The sequence below is a fragment of the Oncorhynchus masou genome, chromosome 6, assembly GCF_036934945.1.
Source record: "Oncorhynchus masou masou isolate Uvic2021 chromosome 6, UVic_Omas_1.1, whole genome shotgun sequence".
NCBI classification, from domain to species: Eukaryota; Metazoa; Chordata; class Actinopteri; order Salmoniformes; family Salmonidae; genus Oncorhynchus; species Oncorhynchus masou.
In genome coordinates this window covers 46,952,477-46,976,884 of record NC_088217.1, presented here as the reverse complement: position 1 = coordinate 46,976,884, position 24,408 = coordinate 46,952,477, and the positions used below count along the sequence as shown (strand labels likewise).

At 44.3% G+C, this 24,408-nt stretch overlaps 1 protein-coding gene across 1 annotated transcript in view; it reads left to right on the top strand.

Annotated features, from left to right (window-relative positions):
- Positions 1 to 24,408, top strand: part of LOC135542154 (inositol 1,4,5-trisphosphate receptor type 1-like) — a 150,056-nt gene that overhangs the window by 17,393 nt on the left and 108,255 nt on the right. Inside the window, exons 4-6 of the mRNA XM_064968864.1 lie at positions 14,499 to 14,614; positions 15,141 to 15,227; positions 21,131 to 21,289. Of these exons, the coding sequence (XP_064824936.1) occupies positions 14,499 to 14,614; positions 15,141 to 15,227; positions 21,131 to 21,289 (362 nt within the window). The remainder of the gene's footprint in view (positions 1 to 14,498; positions 14,615 to 15,140; positions 15,228 to 21,130; positions 21,290 to 24,408) is intronic.

The window sequence follows — 24,408 nt, the reverse complement described above, 5'->3', positions numbered from 1 at the left end:
GGATGACCTGTCAGGAAGTTCAGGATCCAGTTGCAGAGGGAGGTGTTTAGAGTCAGGGTCCTGAGCTTAGTGATGAGCTTTGGTATTGGTCGCTGCAATAGTCAATGAACAGCATTCTCACAGTAGGTGCTCCTCTTGTCCAGTGTGGAGTGCAATAGTGTGGAGTGGATCTGTTGGGGCAATATGCGAATTGGAGTGGGTCCAGGGTGTCTTGAATGGTGTTGTTAATGTTAGCCATGACCAGCCTTTCAAAGCATTTCATGGCTACAGATGTGCTACAGGGCAATAGTAATTTAAACAGGGTATTTTGGTGATCTTGGACACACTATGGTGTTCTGCTTTATTAAACGTAGGTATTACAGACTGGGTCAAGCAGAAGATGAAAATGTTGCCAGCTCGTCAGCGCATATTTTGGGTATGCGTCCTGGTAATCCGTCTGGTCCCGCGCCCTTGTGAATGTTAACCTGTTTAAAGGTCTTACTCATGTTGGGTACAGAGAGTGAGATCACAGAGTCCTCCGAAACAGCTGGTGCTCTCATGCATAGTTCAGTGTTGCTTGCCCCAAAGTGGGTATAGAAGGAATTTAACTCGTCTCGTAAGCTCGCGTCACTGTGCAGCTCACGTCTGGGTTTCCCTGTGTAATCCGTGATAGTTTGCAAGCCCTGCAAAATATGCTGAGCGTCAGAGCCGGCACAGTAGGATTCGGTCTTTGTCCTGTATTGATGTTTTGACTGTTTGATGGGTCATCAGAGTTCATAGCGGGATTCCTTATAATCATCCGGATTAGTTTCCCACTCCTTGAACACGGCAGCTCCTACCTTTAGTTCTGTGTGAATGTTGCCTGTAATCCATGGCTTCTGGTTGGGATATGTATGTAAGGTCAATGTGGGGATGACTTCATCGCTTATTAATGAAGCCGGTGACTGATGTGGTAAACTCCTCAATATTATAGGATGAATCCAGGAACATATTCCAGTCTGTGCTATCGAAACAGTTCTGTAGTGTATAATCTGCTTCGTCAGACCACTTCTGTATTGAGCACTGGTACTTTATATTTGAGTTTTCGGACAACTTCCGTATTGAGCACTGGTACTTCCAGTATGAGTTTTTGCTTGTAAGTAGGAATCAGGATGATAGTTATGGTCAAATCTGCCAAATGGAGAGCTTTGTATGTGTTTCTGTGCGTGGAGTAAAGGTGATCTAGAGGTTTTTTTCACTCTAGTTGCACAGGTGACTTGCTGGTAAAAGTGAGTGTCCCCTGTTCTCTGATAACATTACACTGGACATGATGTCAGCTGGAAAAAGCTGTTTAGATTCTCTTCTCTGAGGCCATCATCATTACATGGGGATTTTAACTAAGTACTGTATGTTTAACCAAGTGGTTTGTGCTCCGTGTAACCATTAGATCAGCAGTAGTTGACACTGAGGAGATATAAAAGGTATTTTGAGACATGGAGATGTGACCCTTGCTCCTTTGTTATGAAATGTGAACTGGTGTCTTTGTGTAAATTAAGCTGTAATGAAGATAATTAACCTTGCATTCACCTGCCACCCCTCAGCCCCTGACTGAAATGTGGCACTAGGCTACATTACAGTACAGTTAGTACACCACAATGTGTCACCTAGTGAGAGGCCTGTACCCTGTGTTAACTCTGAGGGGAAAGTATGTTTAACTCTGCTGCCCTTTGTTCTTTCACCACTAAAACCTAATGAGAAGTTTCATCTATATTATTTTATCTGGCAGTGGCAGCATTTAAGAATTAAGCTTTGTGCAAATGTATCAAATGTCTTTGGACTGTAAAACATTCTGTAAAGTGATTGATGGCGGAGTGCCATGTTTCTTATAGTTATTGAGGCTGACGTGTAGAACTAGCCAGATGCAGTCCATTTCCTGCAAATGTAAGCAGTGTGGATTATGCTAGGACATCTCTCAGAGCTAAGTGTTCAGAGACTGTCTCGAAGTCTGAAACAGGATTGTGTGTGAGTAAAATGTACTATTTTCTGGCAGTTTCTCAAGGCATTTGGGATTCTTCTACTACAAGTTATGAGTCATGCTTTTGATCAATGTTTGACATTAATGAACACAGCCCAGGGGTTCTTGCATTAGATCAGATTGATCTTCATACATCTTTCATGACAGGTCTGATAGACTTCACTGTTCATTTCCACATTTCCATCAACAGGTGAGCGAGCACTCAGTTAATATAGATTGATGCAGTAGTGCGGATGATGCATCCAACTGGGTGTTAGACTCCAATGTGTTTCCAGGGTTTGGTTTTGCCTGAGTGTTGCTCTCAGTAATGTTGTCTGTGAAGTCGCAAACTGTTTGGTGGTTTTGAGGCCCATTTGTGATAGCCAAAAGCAACCCCTGGTGTCTTGGTTCCAATGCAAAGCCTTATTCCCAGCTTGCTGTTATTGGGATTTTGATTTTGATAGGCTGAGGCAGCAGCAAAAAAAGTTTGTTTGTTATTTAGTTAACTTTGCTTTCACTGGAACTAGAGCTTCATATCTTCAGAGGCATCTTAATTCATGAACAACAACATTGTCCTGAAATAAAACACGTTGATACATCTACGAGTGTATTTTGATGGCACTGCTGTTTTAAACCCTACCACATTTAATACTTAGACGTTCCGGAATTCACTTTTTATTGCTTTAACATATCAAATCCAATGTATAGGTTTAGTCATTCAACAACATCAAATAGTCGGAGGACTCAGAAAAATGACTGTGATTAGTGAAGTGAAAGTACATTGGGACTCGTGGGGTTCATCATAAATTGCCATGGCTGTTTGAACTGGCACGGAGTCAATCCTATTGCCATAGAAATGGCATATTGACCTTTCCCAGATGGAGATTTCAACAGTGGATGAAGTTATGCTACAAAATTGCTATTTTTTTAACTCATGTTGAAGACATAGGCTTGTGCGTAATGCAAATGCTGAATTTCATAATTTATTGTATACTGGCAGCCTACATAATAAGATAATAGACTACACTCTCATTTATAGCACTTTGATGAAAACTACATTAGGTTATTTTGGAGAAGCTATGAATTTGTACGATTGGTTGGAAATGTTCTGTTTTGAGCTTTATTCTCAGACTTATTCTCGGACTGTTACTTCCCCCCCACTAACTCAAAACCATACAGGCTAGAAGTTATTGGGACTTTAAGACTGATCAGTGATGTGTCAGACAGTAAAGCACCTGAAGTGTTTACAGTAGAAGCCTCCCTGCATCTCAAGGTCAGTGCAGCAGAATGATTCTGGCATCAGCAGGGAGGGCCATCTGGGAGTGGTTGTGAGACTCCTGCTGATGGGCTCCTGAAGGCGCTGGTTGCATACTGTCTCGGTCTCTAATGGAGCCCTTTTCAAATGAGCACAAGTCCTTGGCAGGCCTCCAGAGCAGACCTTTAGTAAATTATTTGAGTGAATTGACGTGATGGCCAATGTGAGTTACATTTACTCGAATCAAGGTCATGTAAATTTAATTGACCTTTTTATTCCTGAAAATGATGAGCCCCACTTTACTTTATATAGCACATCCGTGTCATTGTCACACAAATCACTCTCTATTTGTGACTGACCAGCTCAATTTGGTCTTATGTAGCAAAATTATTTGAAATTGTGTTTTTTACATTGGATAAATGTAGAGATTCAGAGCGAGAAAAGGGTATATCATACACTAGTGTTGAGTAACAATGGGAAAGTAATTCTGCTTTGAAAGTGATAAACTTGTATCGCCACTTTTGAGAAAATGGCCCTTGAATGTTTTGGTACACCCACTAGAGTGCTCTTCTTTGTCTACACCCATTCAGCATCGTTCACAGCTTCTTAAGCTTTAGCCCCACCCATCTCTTTAAGGATTCACATGTGAGGCCATGTGCTATATAGAGTGAGTACGGTAGTGTACTAAACAGACAAAGATTTCAAGACTAAAGGCTGGTTTATACTGCGTCTATCGACATGTCTGTAGATAGTTGTCGCAGTGAACATTCTAGTGTTGCCCTACATCAAACTTGTCATTGTCGCTATGAATATGTATAAACACAAAAATGACAGGCAGCATGACATCAACAGCCTGGTGGTCCGAAACCCATTTGTTTAAAAATGTCAATCTAGCAAACCAGGCAACCAAAAGCAACTTTTTAAACAATGTTTTGGTTAGTTTCTAGCTTGTTAGCTAGCTAGATAACGTTGAATTAGCTGGCTAGTCAATTCAAATAATGACCATATATAGCTGACAACGTCTTAACTTTAGCTAATTTGTATTCGCTATTACAGGAAAATAAACTCAAAACAAGATCATTATTTACAAGTTAATGGTGAGCTAATTACAGAAAATGGCTTATTGTTGTGAGTTTGACGAAATAAAAGCAGGCCATTCTAACATAGAATTTTAGAACTTGTACACTGTCTCGTTGGCCTAACGTTATATCCTAATTTGACTTTGGTGCAGGTCATGTTGCTCTTCACATTACCATCTCTGGTAAACACACACTATATCAAAGTTTATTTGTCACATGCACAGGATAATTACAGAAAGTATAAATGGTACAGTGAAATGGTTACTTGCATAGTGGAGTCTTTTGTTTGGACGTGGAGGTAGCTAGCTAGCTGAACAATGATTCATAATCCCAACTCATAATGTTCCTACCCTTCATGAATCTAATGGTAGCTAAAGCTAACCAACTAACTAGGTTCAATGTTAGCTAGCTAGCTAACATCAGGCTATAACTAGCAATGCAAATGTCTCTGAGATACAAATAATATTACTACACAGATCATACACGTAACGTTAGCTAGCGAGCAAGCCAGCTAACGTTAGCTAGTTAGCTAACAGTACGTTTTAACTTACAATGAAAATGCCTTTCTGACAGAATTAGAAACTTATAGTATCTGAAAATGTAGCAAGCTAGACTCTCTTACCCGTATACATGGGATGAATGCTTCTCCCTCTCTGTCATGGATGACATGGTTACTCTTAGTTTGAAGATATAATCCAGAGACAGGTATTTTATACAAAGCCTTCTTCTGTGTGTTCTCTTTTTGACTCCCTCTGCATTATTACCTACACGTACCGAGGTGTCTACGTTTAAATGCCTCTCCTGTAAAGTAGTGATGCTCGACATATGCTTAGTTTCCTGAAGCGAGTCACAGTTTATGTCAACCTTCAGGTTCAATGGTGACAAAATTAAGAGGTGGTGTGTAATGAAACACACCACAGCTACTATTGTACAGTGCATTTGGAAAGTATGCAAACCCCATGACTTTTTCTAAAATTTGGTACATTACAGCCTTATTCTAAAATGGATTAAAAAAAATGTTTACCTCATAAATCTATACACAGCACCCCGTAATGACAAAACACTTTTTTTTTGCAAATGTATTCAAAATAAAAATAGATACCTTATCGACATAAGGATTCAGACCCTTTGTTATGAGACTCAAAAATTAGCTAAGGTGCATCCTGTTTCTATTGATCATACTTGATGTTTCTAAAACTTGATTTGAGTCCACCTGTTGTAAATTGAATTGATTGGACATGATTTGGAAAGGCACACACCTGTCCTTATAAGGTCCCACAGTTGACAGTGCATGTCAGAGAAAAAACCAAGCCATGAGGTCAAATGAATTGTCGTTTGACCCCCGAGACAGGATTGTGTCGATGCACAGATCTGGGGAAGGTTACTAAAGCATTTCTGGAGCTTTGGTCCCCATGAACACAGTGGCTTCTTCCTAGAGCTGGCCGCTCAGCCAGACTGAGCAGTCGGGGGAGAAAGGCCTTGGACAGTGAGGTGACCATGAACCTGATGGTCACTCTGACAGAGCTCCAAAGTTCCTCTGTAGAGATGAGAGGCTTCCAGAAGGACAACCATCTCTGAAGCACTCCACCAATCAGGCCTTTATAGACTGGCCAGACGGAAACTACTCCTCAGTAAAAGGCACGACAGACCGCTTGGCGATTGCAAAAAGGCACCTAAAGGACTCTCAGACCATGAGAAACAAAATTCTCTGGTCTGATGAAACAAAGATTGAACTCTGAATGCCATGTGTCACATCTGGAGGAAACCTGGCACCATCCCTACGGTGAAGCATGGTGGTGGCATATTATGCTGTGGTGTTGTTTTTCCAGCGGCAGGGACTGGGAGTATAGTCAGGATCGAGGGAAAGGTGAATGGAGCGAAGTACAGAGGGATCCTTTATGAAAATCTGCTCCAGAGCGCTCAGGACCTCAGACTGGGGCAAAGGTTCACCTTCCAACAGGACAACAATCCTAAGGACACAGCCAAGACTATGCAGGACTTGCTTCAGGAACAATCTCTGAATGTCCTTGAGTGACCCAGCCATAGCTCAAACCTGATCTAACATCTCTGGAGAGACCTGAAAATACAGTGCCTTGCGAAAGTATTCGGCCCCCTTGAACTTTGCGACCTTTTGCCACATTTCAGGCTTCAAACATAAAGATATAAAACTGTATTTTTTTGTGAAGAATCAACAACAAGTGGGACACAATCATGAAGTGGAACGACATTTATTGGATATTTCAAACTTTTTTAACAATTCAAAAACTGTAAAATTGGGCGTGCAAAATTATTCAGCCCCTTTACTTTCAGTGCAGCAAACTCTCTCCAGAAGTTCAGTGAGGATCTCTGAATGATCCAATGTTGACCTAAATGACTAATGATGATAAATACAATCCACCTGTGTGTAATCAAGTCTCCGTATAAATGCACCTGCACTGTGATAGTCTCAGAGGTCTGTTAAAAGCGCAGAGAGCATCATGAAGAACAAGGAACACTGTATTATACTGTATAATGAGTATTGGTAGACATTGGCAGCAGGGCCCATTCCTATCTCCAGCTCCTTTTCCCACTGACCTCCCTGCCTTATTTGGCAATGTTGTCTAACTGGCGAAAAATGAAGAGGAAGGAATAATTCTACTTTTAGGAACTTAATTAGAGACTAGGCTACCTAGGAACTTTTTAGTTGTCTTGATCCTGCCCTCCCTGCTAAACATCTGTCCTAAATGTTAATATTTTTTCTCTTAGTCAGAAATAGAGCACAAGGTCCTGCACCCCCCATTGACTTTTCCCACCATGTCCAGCCATGTCTTGTGCTTTTGTATTATAATAATACATCATGGTGTTTGATTAGATGCAAGACCAGGCAGTTCATTTTAGCAAGACAAGTGCAAAGTGTGTTCATGCCACAGTACAGAAGGAAAGCCATATGCTGATTTCCTGGAACCAAACCAGACCTTACATCTCTGACATACAGAAACGCACTCACTCAGGGAGCAGCATTCTGTGCTTGGTTGGAGATTGATCAATACTCAACTGTGATACTAAACTCAGCAAAAAAAGAAACGTCCTCTCACTATCAACTGCATTTATTTTCAGCAAACTTAACATGCATAAATATTAGTATGAGCATAACAAGATTCAACAACTGAGACATAAACTGAACAAGTTCCACAGACATGTGACTAACAGAAATTGAATAATGTGTCCCTGAAAAAAGGGGGGGGGGTGAATATCAAAAGTATCAGTCGGTATCTGGTGTGGCCACCAGCTGCATTAAGTACTGCAGTGCATCTCCTCTTCATGGACTGTACCAGATTTGCCAGTTATTGCTGTGAGATGTTACCCCACTCTTCCACCAAGGCACCTGCAAGTTCTCAGACATTTCTGTGGTGAATGGCCCTAGCCCTCACCTTCCGATCCAACAAGTCCCAGATGTGCTCAATGGGATTGAGATCCGGGCTCTTTTTTGGCCATGGCAGAACACTGACATTCCTGTCTTGCAGGAAATCATGCACAGAACGAGAAGTATTGCTCGTGACATTGTCATGCTGGAGGGTCATGTCAGGATGAGCCTGCAGGAAGGGTACCACATGAGGGAGGAGAATGTCTTCCCTGTAACGCACAGCCTTGAGATTGCCTGCAATGACAACAAGCTCAGTCCAATGATGCTGTGACACACTGCCCCAGACCATGACTGACCATCCAACACCAAATCGATCCCGCTCCAGAGTACAGGCCTCGGTGTAATGCTCATGCCTTCAACGATAAACAAAAATCCGACCATCACCCCCGACCAAATCACCATCACCCCACCGCGACTCGTCAGTGAAGAGCACCTTTGCGAGTCCTGTCTGGTTCAGTGACAGTGGGCTTGTACCCATAGGCGACGTTGTTGCCGGTGATGTCTGGTGAGGACCTGCCTTACACAGGCCTACAAGCTCTCAGTCCAGCCTCTCTCAGCCTATTGCGGACAGTCTGAGCACTGATGGAGGGATTGTGCGTTCCTGGTGTAACTTGGGCAGTTGTTGTTGCCATCCTCTACCTGTCCCTCCGGTGTGATGTTCAGATGTACCGATCCTGTGCAGGTGTTGTTACACGTGGTCTGCCACTGCGAGGATGATCAGCTGTCCATCCTGTCTCCCTGTCGTGCTGTCTTCGGCGTCTCACAGTAAGGACATTGCAATTTATTGCCCTGGCCACATCTGCAGTCCTCATGCCTTCTTGCAGCATGCCTAAGGCACGTTCACGCAGATGAGCAGGGACCCTGGGCATCTTTCTTTTGGTGTTTTTCAGAGTCAGTAGAAAGGCCTCTTTAGTGTCCTGAGTTTTCATAACTGTGACTTTAATTGCCTACCGTCTGTAAGCTGTTTGTGTCGTAATGACTGTTAACATCTGCTAACCATGTGTATGTAACAAATAAATTTGATTTGATTTAAAGAAATAATGGAACTTTAGTTTAGCGAAACTATACAAAACACTTAAAGATCGCTAGGTATAGGCCTACTGATGTTGTTTTTTTAAAGTCTGATGACCTACAAGTGTCCAAACAAATGTGGAAAGATGAAAGTCTGATTCAGCAGATACCATTAGTTAGCAAGCTAGCTGTACCAGTTTTAGCTGTCTAGCTAGTTTTTTTTCACTGCACTTGCAGGCTCAGTAATATTATATTAAAGCCAGTCCCTTAATAAAATTGGGAAATAGTCTATTACCAAAGTACAGTTGTTCCTGGAGTGCTTAAGAACTTTTGAAGCTGTCATTTCTCCAAAACACGAAATAAACGCCTGTTAAGCAGCAGTTTGTTTCCTGCCATACTAGCTCTGGGCCTGGTTTCCCGATAGCTATGGGCGAGTGTTTTAAATCAAATTAATTTATAAAGCCCTTTTTACATCAGCATGTGTCATAAAGTGCTTAAACAGAAACCCAGCCTGAAACCCCAAAAAGCAAGCAAGCAATGCAGATGTAGAACGGTAGCTAGGAAAAACTCCCTAGAAAGGCAGGAGCTTAGGAAGAAACCTAGAGAGGAACCAGGCTCTGAGGGGTGGCCAGTCCTTTTATAACTGTGCCGTGTGGAGACCAGGTTGACTGTGGACAGCCAGGAATCATCAGGCCAAGTAGCCCTGAGGCATGGTCCTAGAGCTCAGGTCCTGAGGGGGGGCAGGGAGAGAGGGAGAATTAGAGGAAGCATACTTAAATTCACACAGGACACCAGATAAAACAGGAGAATTACACCAGATATAATAGACTGAAACTAGCCCCCCTGCTCATAGACTATTGCAGCATAGATATTTTTCCCGTCCAACAATAACCCTGGACAGGGCCAACCAGGCAGGATATAACCCCACCCACTTCGCCAAAGCAACGCTCCCATACCACTAGAAGGATATCAACAGACCACCAACTTACTATCCTGAGACAAGGCGGAGTATAGTCCACAAACATCTCTGATACCGCATGAACCAGAGGGGGCGCAAACCCGGACAGGAAGATCATGCCAGTGACTCAACCCATTCAATTGACGCACACCTCTTAGGGACGGCATGGAAGAGCACTAGTGAGCACTAGTAAGCCAGTGACTCAGCCCCTATAATATGGTCAGAGGCAGATAATCCCAGTGGAGTGAGGGGAGCCGGCCAGGCAGAGACTGCAAGAGCGGTTTGTTGCTCCAGTGCCTTGTCGTTCACCTTCGCACCCTGGGCCAGACTACACTTAATCATTGGACCTACTAAAGAGATGAGTCTTCAGTAAAGACTTTACGAAGATGGAAAAAAGCTGCCCCTGAAGTATTCATGAAGTGTTCGTCAAAAGAGAGATCAGGGTCCAGAGTAATGCAGAGGTCCTTCACAGTTTTATTTGAGACGACTTTACAACCATCAAGATTAATTGTTGGATCCAACAGCAGATCTCTTTGTTTCTTGGGACCTAGAACTAGCATCTCTGTTTTGTTTAAGTTTAAAAGTCAAAACATTTGTCGCCATTCACTTCCTTATGTCTGAAACACATGCTTTCAGGGTAGGCAATGTTGACATTGTGCTTCCGAATCACCAAGAGGTAGAATATATATAGTGAAAACAATAGTGGTTCTAAAACGGAACCTTGAGGAACAACGAAACGTACAAATTAAATCCAATTTTACTGGTCACATACACATGGTTAGCAGATGTTAATGCGAGTGTAGCGAAATGCTTGTACAAATTATTTGTCAGAGTTTAATTCATCACTGCTGAAGTGAAAGCCATCCTCTCTTGGGGAATTAAGATTTTTACTTAGTTTTGCGACAGTATCGAAAAATAAATTATCCTCAATTAGGTTGGAAAAATAGGATGATCGAGCAGCATTGAGGGCTCTTTAATATTGTACGGTATTGACTTTCCAAGCTATTTTATGGTTCTGTCTTTCCATTACAATTTTCTGGAAACATGGTATTTTCTGTATACCAGGGAGCTCATTTCTTGTGACAAATGTTTTTTGTTTTTAGGGGTGAGACTGCATCTAGAGTATTACGAAAGGTTAAATTTAGATCCCCAATTAGGTGGTAACCGATTTTTATACTCTGATGTCCTTGGGTAGGTGGAGGGGGTCTGGAAGTACATCTAGGAATCTTTGAGTTGTCCGAGAATTTATAGCGTGGCTTTTGATGATCCTTGGTTGGGGTCTGATCAGATTATATGTTGCGATTGGAAATGTAATAAGATGGTGGTCCGATAGTCCAGGATTATGAGGAAAACATTTAGATCCACAATACTTGTAACACAGGACCTTAATTAGATCTAGGGTATGACTGTGGCAATACGTGGGTCTGGAGACATGTTGGACAAAACCAACTGAGTTGATGACCAAAATAAACTGAGCCGAAAGCCTTTCGGAGTGGGTCTGTGGACTTTTCCATGTGGATATTGAAGTCACCAAAAATGTGAATATTATCTGCCATGACTACAAGGTCCAATAGGAATTCAGGGAAATCAGTGACGAATGCTGTATACGGCTCAGGAGGCCCGTAAACAGTAACTATGGATATCAATATCCCTATACTTTCTACATTCACCAGATTTAGCCAGCACCCTCTTCAGATTAGCCTTTACGTCTGTAGCCCTGCCCCCTGGTAAACAGTGTTTGATCGCTGGATTATTATTTTTAAATCTAATATTGCGGGTAATGGAGTAGCCAATGACAAGGATTTTAAATTTGTCAGAGCTAATGGTAGGAGGCTTCGGTGGCTCAGACCCCATTGTAACGGGTGGAGGAGAGACCTTAGAAGGCTCGGCATCTGACTCTGACTCATTGCTTAATGGGGAGAACCTGTTTAAAAGTTTATGTTGTCTGAATTAGCGACACCGATTGAGCATGCCGACAGCATTTCTTACCAGAAGCCTTGAAAAAATTGTCCAGCTGCGGGGACTGTGCGGGTCGGGGGGGGATTTATACTACTACCTGTACTTACTGGTGACAAATGCTGTTTCATCCTTTCCTACACTTAAATTGCCCTTGCATATGAAGCTGGGCTTGCAACTTGGCTGTCCTCACCATGAGGCGATAGCTCTCCTGTAGATTATGAGTACAGCGACTGAAATTAGACGGCATAGAGTTAATGTTACTACTTATCTTTTCGGCTGGTGGAGATCCTGTAGAAACATTTCCAGATAAAGCGTCCTGGGTGGAAAAAGTAGGGAAAGAATTATGAAGTTCAGTGAGGAAAAAAGTTCAACGTTGGTAAATGGGTTAAATGCATAATTTTAATTAAACGGTTATTAAAAGTTTAAAAAAATAAGTTTGGCAGGTATCATCAAGCAGCACGGGGGCAACGCAGAGATGTGACTTCACAGTTAATTTTAAAGATGCATCGTTCTTATAACTGCCAAACAACTCACATCACATAGGGAGAACTTTCAATAAGTGAGTTGTTGGAGCATGTGTTGATACTGATAGGATCGAAAGACATGCAGCGCTGATCTTGGATCAGCTTTTCTTCATTCAAATCTTACCTTAACATTAGAATTATTCTACAATACTGGAGACGGATCAGCTCTTAGAAAGATATTATTGCCTATTTGGCTGGCTGCAAACTTTGCTGCTAATTCTAATGCTTACCCTATAATGATGCATTAATCACAGATTTGGCACATCATTGCCCACATGTTGTTACACATTATGAAATATATTGAGGGGAAAATTACAGACAGTAGCATACAATAAGTAAAATAGAACTCAATTGATTGAACATGAAATGTATTTCAATATGATCTAAAAACGGTATATAGGCCTATGTAGCCTATACTGTATTTAGATTTTATTTGCAGTCATCTGTTTTCATTCATCTTTTTATTCTTTGCTTGTTTGTAACCATTTCAAAGACAGTGTGGAGATTTAGTGGTGCTGCTATGAAGGTTCTAAAAATGAATTTAGCCTTAAAATGATTTTGGGAAACCAGAACAAAAATTCAGCCTACATTGAATGCATGAAGTGAATACTGTGCTGGTAGTGAACTACTTTTAAAGGCAATGTCAGAAGTTCCTTCTGGAACTGAAGATCTAGTGTATTGTGGGCATCTATTGCAAATTTTGGTTCCAGAGTTATTGGGATTCCAGAGAAATTACTCTGAGATTGGTCATTAATGGATATGGATGTAGAACAATGTAGCTCTTGTGCGGTTCTGAAAGTCCTATCAGCCATGGCTACAGATCCCCCTGCACAGTGAGAGGATAGCATTCTCTCGCAGTGTTTTACAGGCTTTGAATTTGAATTATAGCAGAGTCCATTGAGGGCAATTCAAGCGATGACCTCAAGTGATGACATGACCAAGTGCAATGGCATCAGCATGTTTCAACCTTATTTGCCTAAGTTTCCTCATGGGGCTTGGGGCAAAGTTGGTTTGCGATGGAGCAGTGTACTCGTCTTCACCCCAGCTCTCCAGCCTCTCACAGGCCTCATCACTCCTCCAGGTAGCCACAGCAACAGGACTGAGACTCCATGCAAGACTCCGTGTGCCTGAGCACTGAACAGAGGGAAAGTGTACCTGGCTAAATCCTAAGATCCCTGTTGAGTATTAATAGCCCTGTTAAGCTATTTAAAAGGACTGGTTTCCATGGAGCTTTAACCCAGCGTTTTAAACCTCACCTCTTCCTCTCTGATGTGGGATTGGTACATTGCAACAGTAATTGCTTGGGTGACATGTCTGACACTTAGGTATGTTTCTCTAGGAAATATTACCCGCTGCTAGGACAACTCATTCCTGTCAGTGATAGACTGTCTCTGATTGTATTCATACACTTCTCAGAGAGCTGTGATAACATGGATGGAAGGAAAAGGCGATGGTATTTGAAGAATGTCACCTGTTGACCCTTTTATCATTGGATCATCACAGTCTGGCAGAGTATGCTGTATTTAATGTGACTGTGACAATTTTGTACTAAGTATTATATATAGTAGTATATTGTTTAAAAAAAAAAATTGTACAGTGGGCCTGCTGTGTAAACTTCCATTTATTTGATAAATAAGTTTCAATGGCCTGTTTTATGTTGATTCCTGTCTGTTCCTCAATGTTTGCACTGTGGGTTGTGTCATACTGTACCCTGCCATTCCCTGCACAGTTTGCCAACTGTTGTTAAAAAAAATAAAAAAACACAACCCTTCCTTCGTACTGTGTGTCATTTGCTTACACTCCTCCCAATTCTGTCCTCCTATCCTAATTCCCCTAACATGGTCTTCTTCAGTCCTTAAACCCACTTCCTCTCCCTCGCTCATTTAGCTAACCCTCTCTCCTATTGTCCCTGGCTCTCTTCTCTTCACCTCCTCCTGTGCTTATCCATCCCGCTCTTCCCCCTCCCCCACCATGCATCCCCATGACAGCTAATCCCTGTACTGTGGCGTTCGTTGGACAAGTTTTGTGGTGGCGCTTGGCGCTCACTGGAACGGCAATTTTGTACACCTGTCACAGATAATCAGGTCCCCCATTTTGCCTTGCCGGTAGCCAGCCTTGGGGACTGGAGGAGGAACTAGGGTTTTCTGTCAGGACTCACCATCATCCTGTTGTATTGATTTAGAGATATTTATGTTGTTATACTGACAACCAATTACTCCTCCATGCCCTTTTGGTAAATATTCCCACCACTTTATTCATCATGCACTCAATGTTATGGATTTGATGATAAATCAGCACATCTTTTCTCTGACTCTCCTTATCTGTTCTTCTTTCCAGACTGCCTTTTCAAGCTGTGCCCCATGAACAGGTACTCTGCACAGAAACAGTTCTGGAAGGCAGCAAAACCAGGGGGAAACAGCACCACTGACACAGTACTACTGAACAAACTCCACGTGAGTACCCTCATCCCACTGGTTTCTATTCATTGTTTTCTAACACAACTGCTTCCCATTCTGCTTTCTGGTTCTAATCTGCATGTGTTGCCGTGTTGTTGAGGTCGAGAAAATCATTACAAGTGAGACACTCCACTTTTATTACACACCATAAAGCCAGATCGGTATTTCATAAAGTACTGCATCTTATTCTTCATGTGTTTTTGGAGCACTAAATCTAAAGGCATGGACAGACCGGTAGGATTGTCGAGCGTCTCTGGCCCAAGAGTACTTCGCACCTCTGAACAGAGTACTGGCCGTAATTTGCATACCAAGTGCAAACCGATTCTACATGTAGAAACAAGTGAAAATGACGGCAATCACCAACGGTGGGTGGTCCCATTTAAACACACAGCGTAGACAGCAAGCGAATGAACAGCGAACATCCGGCCCCGAACTGTGCAGACCGACAATCGGTCTGTTGAGTTTTCTCTTTCGTTTGTGGCTATTGTATTGTCTGACATAATATTTTATCCCTATGTTTCAGCATGCTGCTGATCTGGAGAAGAAACAGAATGAATCTGAGAACCGAAAGCTGCTAGGAACTGTAATCCAATACGGAAATGTCATTCAGGTATGACCAGGAAGAGTAAGGGTAACGTGGTAACAAGGATATTGAGTTTGGTATAGCCATACCGTGACAGTGCCATTAAGGTTAGTGAAGAGCCTGGAGCAGGCAATACAGGTCAAAGGCAATACAGCTCCTCCATTAATGCAGACAATTATCATCCAGGCCTTATCATCCTCTGCATATTTGACCAGTGAAAGTTTACGACACAGAAGTGAGATTATCAGGTCACAGGGAAACCGGTCTAATGGACCACTAGAAGTAGATGTGCTCTATAGTAGGGGAGAGTGGGTTAAGTTGAGGTCCCTTGTTTCTAGGAAACCATACAGAAAACCAGTAATTTGATCAAATATTTAGGAAGAGGTCGTAATTTTGTGGAGTCTGTGAAGGAAGAAACCACATGGAAAAAGTGGAAAGCAAGTTTGGTCCCAAAAATGTATTTTCACCAAGTCAAATTAATGCATTGTGTTAGAGGTTTAACGATGCCAAATAAACCAAAGTAGATATTTAGTTATATTTTTCTATTCATAAGTTGGGGTCTCTATAAGCTTCAGTATGAGTTCCTAAACCTAGCATGGAAGTGTATCGTTGTAGCTGTGGGGGTTAACATAGTCAAAATGTTTGCCTTGGGGTAAGTTGAGCCAATGGAAGTTCAGCAAATTAGAGTGTTTTCTTCCCAGGTGTAATGTAAGGTATTATAGCTGAGATATGAGGTAAGAACAGGGCCTGGAATATGTTAAAAGTTAGGTGTTAAGCCTGTGTTAAAAGATGCTTAAAATGATTAATATACAAAAAAGCGATTGTGTTGAAAACTGTAATGTTCACATAAATTCAGATTTTTTGGGGGGGATACACAACATCCTGAAATATATGTAGATATCTTTGTTAGAAAGAACAAACATTTTTCCTTGAAGGAGTGATGCCGAATGTAAAAATGGCTCAACTTACCCAACTCTCCCCTGTCAAGTGACAGACCCATTGTATTAGCGATATCTATCATCTAAAAAGGCAAAACACCTGCATATATTTTAGGACAGCTATCTCCTGAAAAATGGTGCTCATGCTTTCAGAACTGTATTTGAGGAAGTTGTATAGTAGGCCCTTGGGGTTTATGTGTTTTAGGGGTGTGATGACAGGAAAGGTATTGAGGGCTGTAGGGTACAGCCGGGCTCCTCTGCCAGTGTTTAATATTTAACACAGTCTTACTACACTAGTAAGTGGGTAGCTCAACACTTGAGAGAATGCATTGTAAACGCATATATCTGTAATTGTCTGAGACATTTTGAACTACTCGTTTTTTCAGTCGCTGCTTTCTCCCTCAAAACAAACAACCACAGTCAGAAAGGTTGGTTAAGGTCTAGTCTCACAGTACCAATCAAATGTATTTATAAAGCCCTTTTTACATCAGCCGATGTCACAAAGTGCTATACAGAAACCCAGCCTAAAACCCCAAACAGCAAGCAATGCAGATGTAGAATACCTGCTTGAGGCGTTGAGGCTGTTTGAGGTCAATAGAGTAAACATGCTTTATTTATTGGTTGAAATTATGGAGCAATGAAGGTCCATGAGAAATAAACTCAGCAACAAAATAAACGTCCTCTTCTCTGTCAACTGCATTTATTTTCAGCAAACTTAACATGCGTAAATATTTGTATGAACATAGCAAGATTCAACAACTGAGACATAAACTGAACAAGTTCCACAGACATGTGACTAACAGAAATTGAATAATGTGTCAAAATCAAAAGTAACAGTCAGTATTTGGTGTGGCCACCAGCTGCATTAAGTACTGCAGTGCATCTCCTCCTCATGGACTGTACCAGATTTGCCAGTTCTTGCTGTGAGATGTTACCCCGCTCTTCCACCAAGGCACCTACAAGTTCCCGGACATTTCTGGGGGGAATGGCACTAGCCCTCACCCTCCAATCCAACAGGTCCCAGACGTGCTCAATGGGATTGAGATCCGGATTCTTCACTGGCCATGGCAGGACACTGACATTGCTGTCTTGCAGAAAATCACGCACAGAACGAGCAGTATGGCTGGTGACATTGTCATGCTGGAGGCTCATGTCAGGATGATCCTGCAGGAAGGGTACCACATGAGGGAGGAAAATGTTTTCCCTGAAAAGCACAGCATTGAGCATTGAGATTGCCTGCAATGACAACAAGCTCAGTCCGATGATGCTGTGACACACTACCCCAGACCATGACTGACCCCCCACCTCCAATCAAATCAAATAAAATGTATTTATTTAGCCCTTCGTACATCAGCTGATATCTCAAAGTGCTGTACAGAAACCCAGCCTATAACCCCAAACAGCAAGCAGTGCAGGTGTAGAAGCATGGTGGCTAGGAAAAACTCCCTAGAAAGGCCAAAACCTAGAGAGGAACCAGGCTATGAGGGGTGGCCATTCCTCTTATGGCTGTGCCTGGTGGAGATTATAACAGAACATGGCCAAGATGTTCAAATGTTCATAAATGACCAGCATGGTCAAATAATAATAATCACAAGGCGGGGGGCGCCAACCCAGACAGGAAGATCACATCAGTGAATCAACCCACTCAAGTGACGCACCCCTCCTAGAGACGGCATGAAAGAGCACCAGTAAGCGAGGGACTCAGCCCCTGTAATAGGGTTAGAGACAGAGAATCCCAGTGGAGAGAGGAGAACCGGCCAGGCAGAGACAGCAAGGGTGGTTCGTTGCTCCAGAGCCTTTCCGTTCACCTTCACACTCCTGGGCCAGACAACACTCAATCATATGACCGGTTGAGACCGAGTCTGCGTCTCTCACATGGGTAGGAAGTCCATTCCATAAATGATAAAGCCCTGCCTTTTGGATAAAGCCCTGCCTCCAACTGTTTGCTTAGAAATTCTAGGGAGAATTAGGAGGCCTGTGTCTTGTGACCGTAGCGTGGTAACAGGCAACAGCAACGGCGGCGCAAAGAGGAATGGACATGGGATGATGTGTTGGATGGCAAGGGTTGCTATACATGGGAGGAGATCCTGGCGGGAAAGGATCGCCTTCCATGGGAACAGGTGGAGGAAGCTAGGAGAGCAGAGGCAGCCAGAGAGGAGCCGGCGATATGAGGGAACACGGCTGGCAAGGAAGCCCGAGAGGCAGCCCCAAACATTTCTTGGAGGGTGGCACACAGGAAGTATGGCGAAGCCAGGTAGGAGACCTGAGCCAACTTCCTGTGCTTACCGGAGGGCTAGAGAGACCGGGCAGGTACCGTGTTATGCTTTGGAGCGCACGGTGTCCCCAGTGCGTGTGCATAGCCCGGTGCGGTACATTCCAGCTCCACGTATCGGCCGGGCTAGAGTGGGCATCGAGCCAAGTGCCATGAAGCCAGCTCTACGCATCTGGTCTCCAGTGCGTCTCCTTGGGCCGGCTTACATAGCACCAGCCTTGCGCACAGTGTCCCCGGTTCGGGCTATTAGCCCAGTGCGGGGCGACCGGGACCATTCAACCAAGAGCTCCAGTGCTCCTGCACGGTCCGGTCTATCCGGTACCACCTCCACGCACCAGCCCTCCGGGGGCAGCCCCCCGCACCAGGCTGTCTCTCCGTCTCATCCTTACAGGTGGTCCCGCCTGTCCAGTGCTGCCGGAGCCTTCCTCCTCTCCTGCGCTGCCGGAGTCTCCCGCCTCTCTGGCGCTGCTAGAGCCTTCCTCCTCTCCAGCGCAGCCGGAGTCTCCCGCCTGTTCGGCGCTGCCAGAGCTCCCGCCCCTCAGTCCATAGGCGCTAGAGCCCAGTGCCGCCAGTCTGCAAGGAGCCGCCAGTGCCGCCAGTCTGCAAGGAGCCGTCAGTGGCGCCAGTCTGCAAGGAGCCGCCAGTGGCGCCAGTCTGCAAGGAGCCGCCAGTGCCGCCAGTCTGCAAGGAGCCGCCAGTGCCGCCAGTCTGCAAGGAGCCGCCAGTGCCGCCAGTCTGCCAGGAGCCGCCAGAGTCGTCAGCCAGTATGGAGCTGCCCCTCTGTCCAGAGCTGCCCCTCTGTCCTGAGCTGCCCCCCTGTCCCGAACTGCCCCTCTGTCCCGAGCTGCCCCTCTGTCCCGAGCTGCACCTCTGTCCCGAGCTGCCCATCAGTCCCGAGCTGCCAGAGCTTCCACCCCTCAGTCCCGAGCTGCCAGAGCTTCCGCCCCTCTGTCCCGAGCTGCCCATCTGTCCCGAGCTGCCCCTCTGTCCAGTGGGGTCATTTAGAAGGTTGCCGTGGTTAGGAGGCCACGGAAGCGGACAAGGAGGCAGACTAAGACTATAGTGAAGTGGGGGCCACGTTCAGCACCAGAGCCGCCACCGCGGACAGATGCCCACCCAGACCCTCCCCAATAGGTTCAGGTTTTGCGGCCGGAGTCCGCACCTTGGGGGGGTACTGTCACACCCTGACCATAGTTTGCTTTGTATGTTTCTATGTTTTGTTTGGTCAGGGTGTGATCTGAGTGGGCATTCTATGTTACATGTCTAGTTTGTCTATTTCTATGTTTGGCCTGATATGGTTCTCAATCAGAGGCAGGTGTTAGTCATTGTCTCTGATTGTGAACCATATTTAGGTAGCCTGTTTGGTGTTGGGTTTTGTGGGTGATTGTTCCTGTCTCTGTGTTTGCACCAGATAGGGCTGTTTTGGGTTTTCACGTTTCTTGTTTTGTCAGTTTGTTCATGTGTAGAGTCTTATAAATTAAACATGAATAGAAACCACGCTGCATTTTGGTCCGCCTCTCCTTCAAGTCAAGAAAATCGTTACAGATAGACTATGTACAGCTGCAGCGATCGGTTAGCTGCTCAGATAGCAGATGTTTGAAGTTGGTGAGGGAGATAAAAGTCTCCAACTTCAGTGATTTTTGCAATTCGTTCCAGTCACAGGCAGCAGAGAACTGGAACGAAAGGCGGCCAAATGAGGTGTTGGCTTTAGGTATGATCAGTGAGATACACCTGCTGGACCGCGTGCTACGGGTGGTTCAACAGATCTCTTTGTTTCTTGGGACCTAGAACAAGTTGTCTGAGTTTAAAAGTAGAAATAATGGCAGAGAAATAAGTCGACCTCATTCTAGAGTACAGGCCTCGGTGTCACGCTGATTCCTTCGACAATAAACGTTAATCCGACCATCACCCCTGGTGAGACAAAACCGCAACTCGTCAATGAAGAGCACCTTTTGCCAGTCCTGTCTGGTCCGGCAATGGTGGGCTGTTGCCGGTGATGTCTGGTGAGGACCTGCCTTACAACAGGCCTACAAGCCTTCAGTCCAGCCTCTTTCAGCCTATTGCAGACAGTCTGAGCACTGATGGATGGACTATGCATTCCTGGTGTAACTCTGGCAGTTGTTGTTGCCATCCTGTACCTGTCCCGCAGATGTAATGTTCGGATGCACCGATCCTGTGCAGGTGTTGTTACACATAGTCTGCGATGATCAGCTGTCCGTCCTGTCACCCTGTAGCACTGTCTTAGGACTCTCACAGTACGGACATTGCAATTCATTGCCCTGGCCACATCTACAGTCCTCATGCCTCCTTGCTGCATGCCTAAGGCACGTTCATGCAGATGAGCAGGGACCCTGGGCACCTTTCTTTTGTTATTTTTCAGAGTCAGTAGCAAGGCCTCTTTAGTGTCCTAAGTTTTCATAACTGTGACCTTAATCGCCTATCGTCTGTAAGCTGTTAGTGTCTTAACGACCATTCCACAGGTGCATGTTCATTAATTGTTTATGGTTCATTGAACAAGCATGGGAAACGGTGTTTAAACCTTTATGTTTCTTTGGGGATATCTACGAATGACCACTGTGCCAATATTTGATATCTAACTCCAACTTTCCTTGTAGATACACTCCATGATAGACTCAGACTGTGACATGCATCTGTACATTTATTATGTTTACATGCATGGATGAGTTTATAACTGTGTCTGTTGTTTGCCACTGTTTCAGCTGTTGCACTTGAAAAGTAATAAGTACCTGACGGTGAATAAACGACTCCCTGCCCTGTTGGAGAAGAATGCTATGAGGGTGACGCTGGACTCTGCAGGCAACGAGGGCTCCTGGTTTTACATTCAGCCCTTCTACAAACTGCGCTCCCTGGGAGACAGTGTGAGTGTCTAGCCCAGGGTTGGCTGTAGTGTGGGTCAAAGGTCAGATAGGAAGTCTTGTCATGTCTCTCTATAGAACAATGATAAAGCTTAGACAACAGCCTTTATTCTCAAGAGCAAGACGTGATGCTCATTGATTGTTCTGATTCATAGCTATCGGTATTGTTCTCTTCAGGTTTCAATTTCTTAATTGGTGGATATGCCTAGCATTTTAACATTCAGGCTAGCTGGTCAAAGTTGTATTGTCAGTAGGCTTCTAGATTAAGAGTGATTAAGAGCTTAACATGTAAAGACCTCACTGAAAGTTCACATGGTGAGTCTGGCACACAAGATTCTTAAAGCTCCTGGCGTCAGTGGCCACAGCAAAAATCATTAACACAGGGATCTCTCGGACAGCACTCTGTTAACGCCTGATGCTACTTAAGCTTACCTGCTTTATAAATAGAATCAGCGGTGTATAGAATTGACAAGTTGTACGAATACATGAATATATCATTACCTATTTTGACATTGTGATGGATTCAGGGTGTGTACTAGTTCAATTGCAAGTAGGCTACCGTAGGTAAGTTCATTAGCTTTAGCCATTAGGGTATTTCTGGCTGAATGATTCCTGTGCTGATAAGATGGTCCACTGTGGCCACCTAGTGCTTGGTAGCCAACATGGTCTGATGTGAACAAGTCAACCAATGTGTTATCATTATTTGCCTGGTTTTAGATAGCACCAAGCACTAGTTATATACATTAAGAGGATAGTGGATGTTGACAGGAATTAATTATGCGGTGGTAGTGCTCAGACATCTCAGACCTGTGTGGCAGGACATCATGTGCGGCAGCAGGATTTCACCTGGCTGTTATAAGACCACAGCTGTTGTCACGTTCATCATATGAAGGAGAGACGAAGGCGCAGCGCGGTATGCGTACATTCTCTTTATTAAAATCATGAACACCGAACAAACTAACAAAATAAGCAACAAAACGTGAAGCTATACAATAGCGTGCTGACAGGCAACTACACATAGCCAAGATCCCACACCAGAAATTCGGAAAAAGGCCTGCCTAAATATGATCCCCAATCAGAGACAACGATAAACTGTCTCTGATTGGGAACCATATCAGGCCAACATAGACATACAAAACCCCTAGACATACAAAAGCCCTAGACATACAAAAAACCCTAGACAAACAAAAACCTAGAGTACCCACCCTAGTCACACGCTGACCTAACCAAAATATATAGAAAACAGAGATATTTAAGGTCAGGGCGTGACAGCTGTTCTCTTTCATTGTGCAATCAACAGTTGCCAAAGTCGAGCTTCTGGTTATCTTGAAGGGCACCTTTCCTCTGCTCTAAACTAATCTGACCCCTCCCTGTGTGCGTGTGCCTGAGCTGTAGTGTATAGCAGCTCTGCTGGGACCTCTGTAGATCAGCACACTGGAGAACAGTGTTTTCTACATGATCATATATACACTGCTCAAAAAAATAAAGGGAACACTAAAATGACACATCCTAGATCTGAATGAATGAAATATTCTTATTAAATACTTTTTCTTTACATAGTTGAATGTGCTGACAACAAAATCACACAAAAATTATCAATGGAAATCAAATATATCAACCCATGAACGTCTGGATTTGGAGTCACACTCAAAATTAAATTGGAAAACCACACTACAGGCTGATCCAACTTTGATGTAATGTTCTTAAAACAAGTCAAAATGAGGCTCAGTAGTGTGTGTGGCCTCCACCTGCCTGTATGACCTCCCTACAATGCCTGGGCATGCTCCTGATGAGGTGGCGGATGGTCTCCTGAGGTATCTCCTCCCAGACCTGGATTAAAGCATCCGCCAACTCCTGGACAGTCTGTGGTGCAACGTGGCATTGGTGGATGGAGCAAGACATGATGTCCCAGATGTGCTCAATTGGATTCAGGTCTGGGAAACGGGCGGGCCAGTCCATAGCGTCAATGCTTTCCTCTTGCAGGAACTGCTGACACACTCCAGCCACATGAGGTCTAGCATTGTCTTGCATTAGGAGGAACCCAGGGCCAACCGCTCCAGCATATGGTCTCACAAGGGGTCTGAGGATCTCATTTCGGTACCTAATGGCAGTCAGGCTACCTCTGGCGAGCACATGGAGGGCTGTGCGGCCCCCCAAAGAAATGCCACCCCACACCATGACTAACCCACTGCCAAACCGGTCATGCTGGAGGATGTTGCAGGCAGCAGAACGTTCTCCACAGCGTCTCCAGACTGTCACGTCTGTCACATGTGCTCAGTGTGAACCTGCATTCATCTGTGAAGAGCACAGGGCGCCAGTGGCGAATTTGCCAATCTTGGTGTTCTCTGGCAAATGCCAAACGTCCTGAACGGTGTTGTGCTGTAAGCACAACCCCCACCTGTGAACGTCGGGCCCTCATATCACCCTCATGGAGTCTGTTTCTGACTGTTTGAGCAGACACATGCACATTTGTGGCCTGCTGGAGGTCATTTTGCAGAGCTCTGGCAGTGCTCCTCCTGCTCCTCCTTGCACAAAGGCGGAGGTAGCGGTCCTGCTGCTGGGTTGTTGCCCTCCTACGGCCTCCTCCACGTCTCCTGATGTACTGGCCTGTCTCCTGGCAGCGCCTCCATGCTCTGGACACTACGCTGACAGACACAGCAAACCTTCTTGCCACAGCTCGCATTGATGTGCCATCCTGGATGAGCTGCACTACCTCAGCCACTTGTGTGGGTTGTAGACTCCGTCTCATGCTACCACTGGAGTGAAAGCACCACCAGCATTCAAAAGTGACCAAAACATCAGCGTGGAAGCATAGGAACTGAGAAGTGGTCTGTGGTCACCACCTGCAGAACCACTGCTTTTTTGGGGGTGTCTTGCTAATTGCCTATAATTTCCACCTGTTGTCTATTCCATTTGCATAACAGCATGTGAAATGTATTGTCAATCAGTGTTGCTTCCTAAGTGGACAGTTTGATTTCACAGAGTGTGATTGACTTGGAGTTACATTGTGTTGTTTAAGTGTTCCCTTTATTTTTTGAGCAGTGTATGATAATGATGGCAGTTACACGCACACAATAAAGTGTGATGCATATTTAATATAATGTTTCGATTAAAACGTTTAC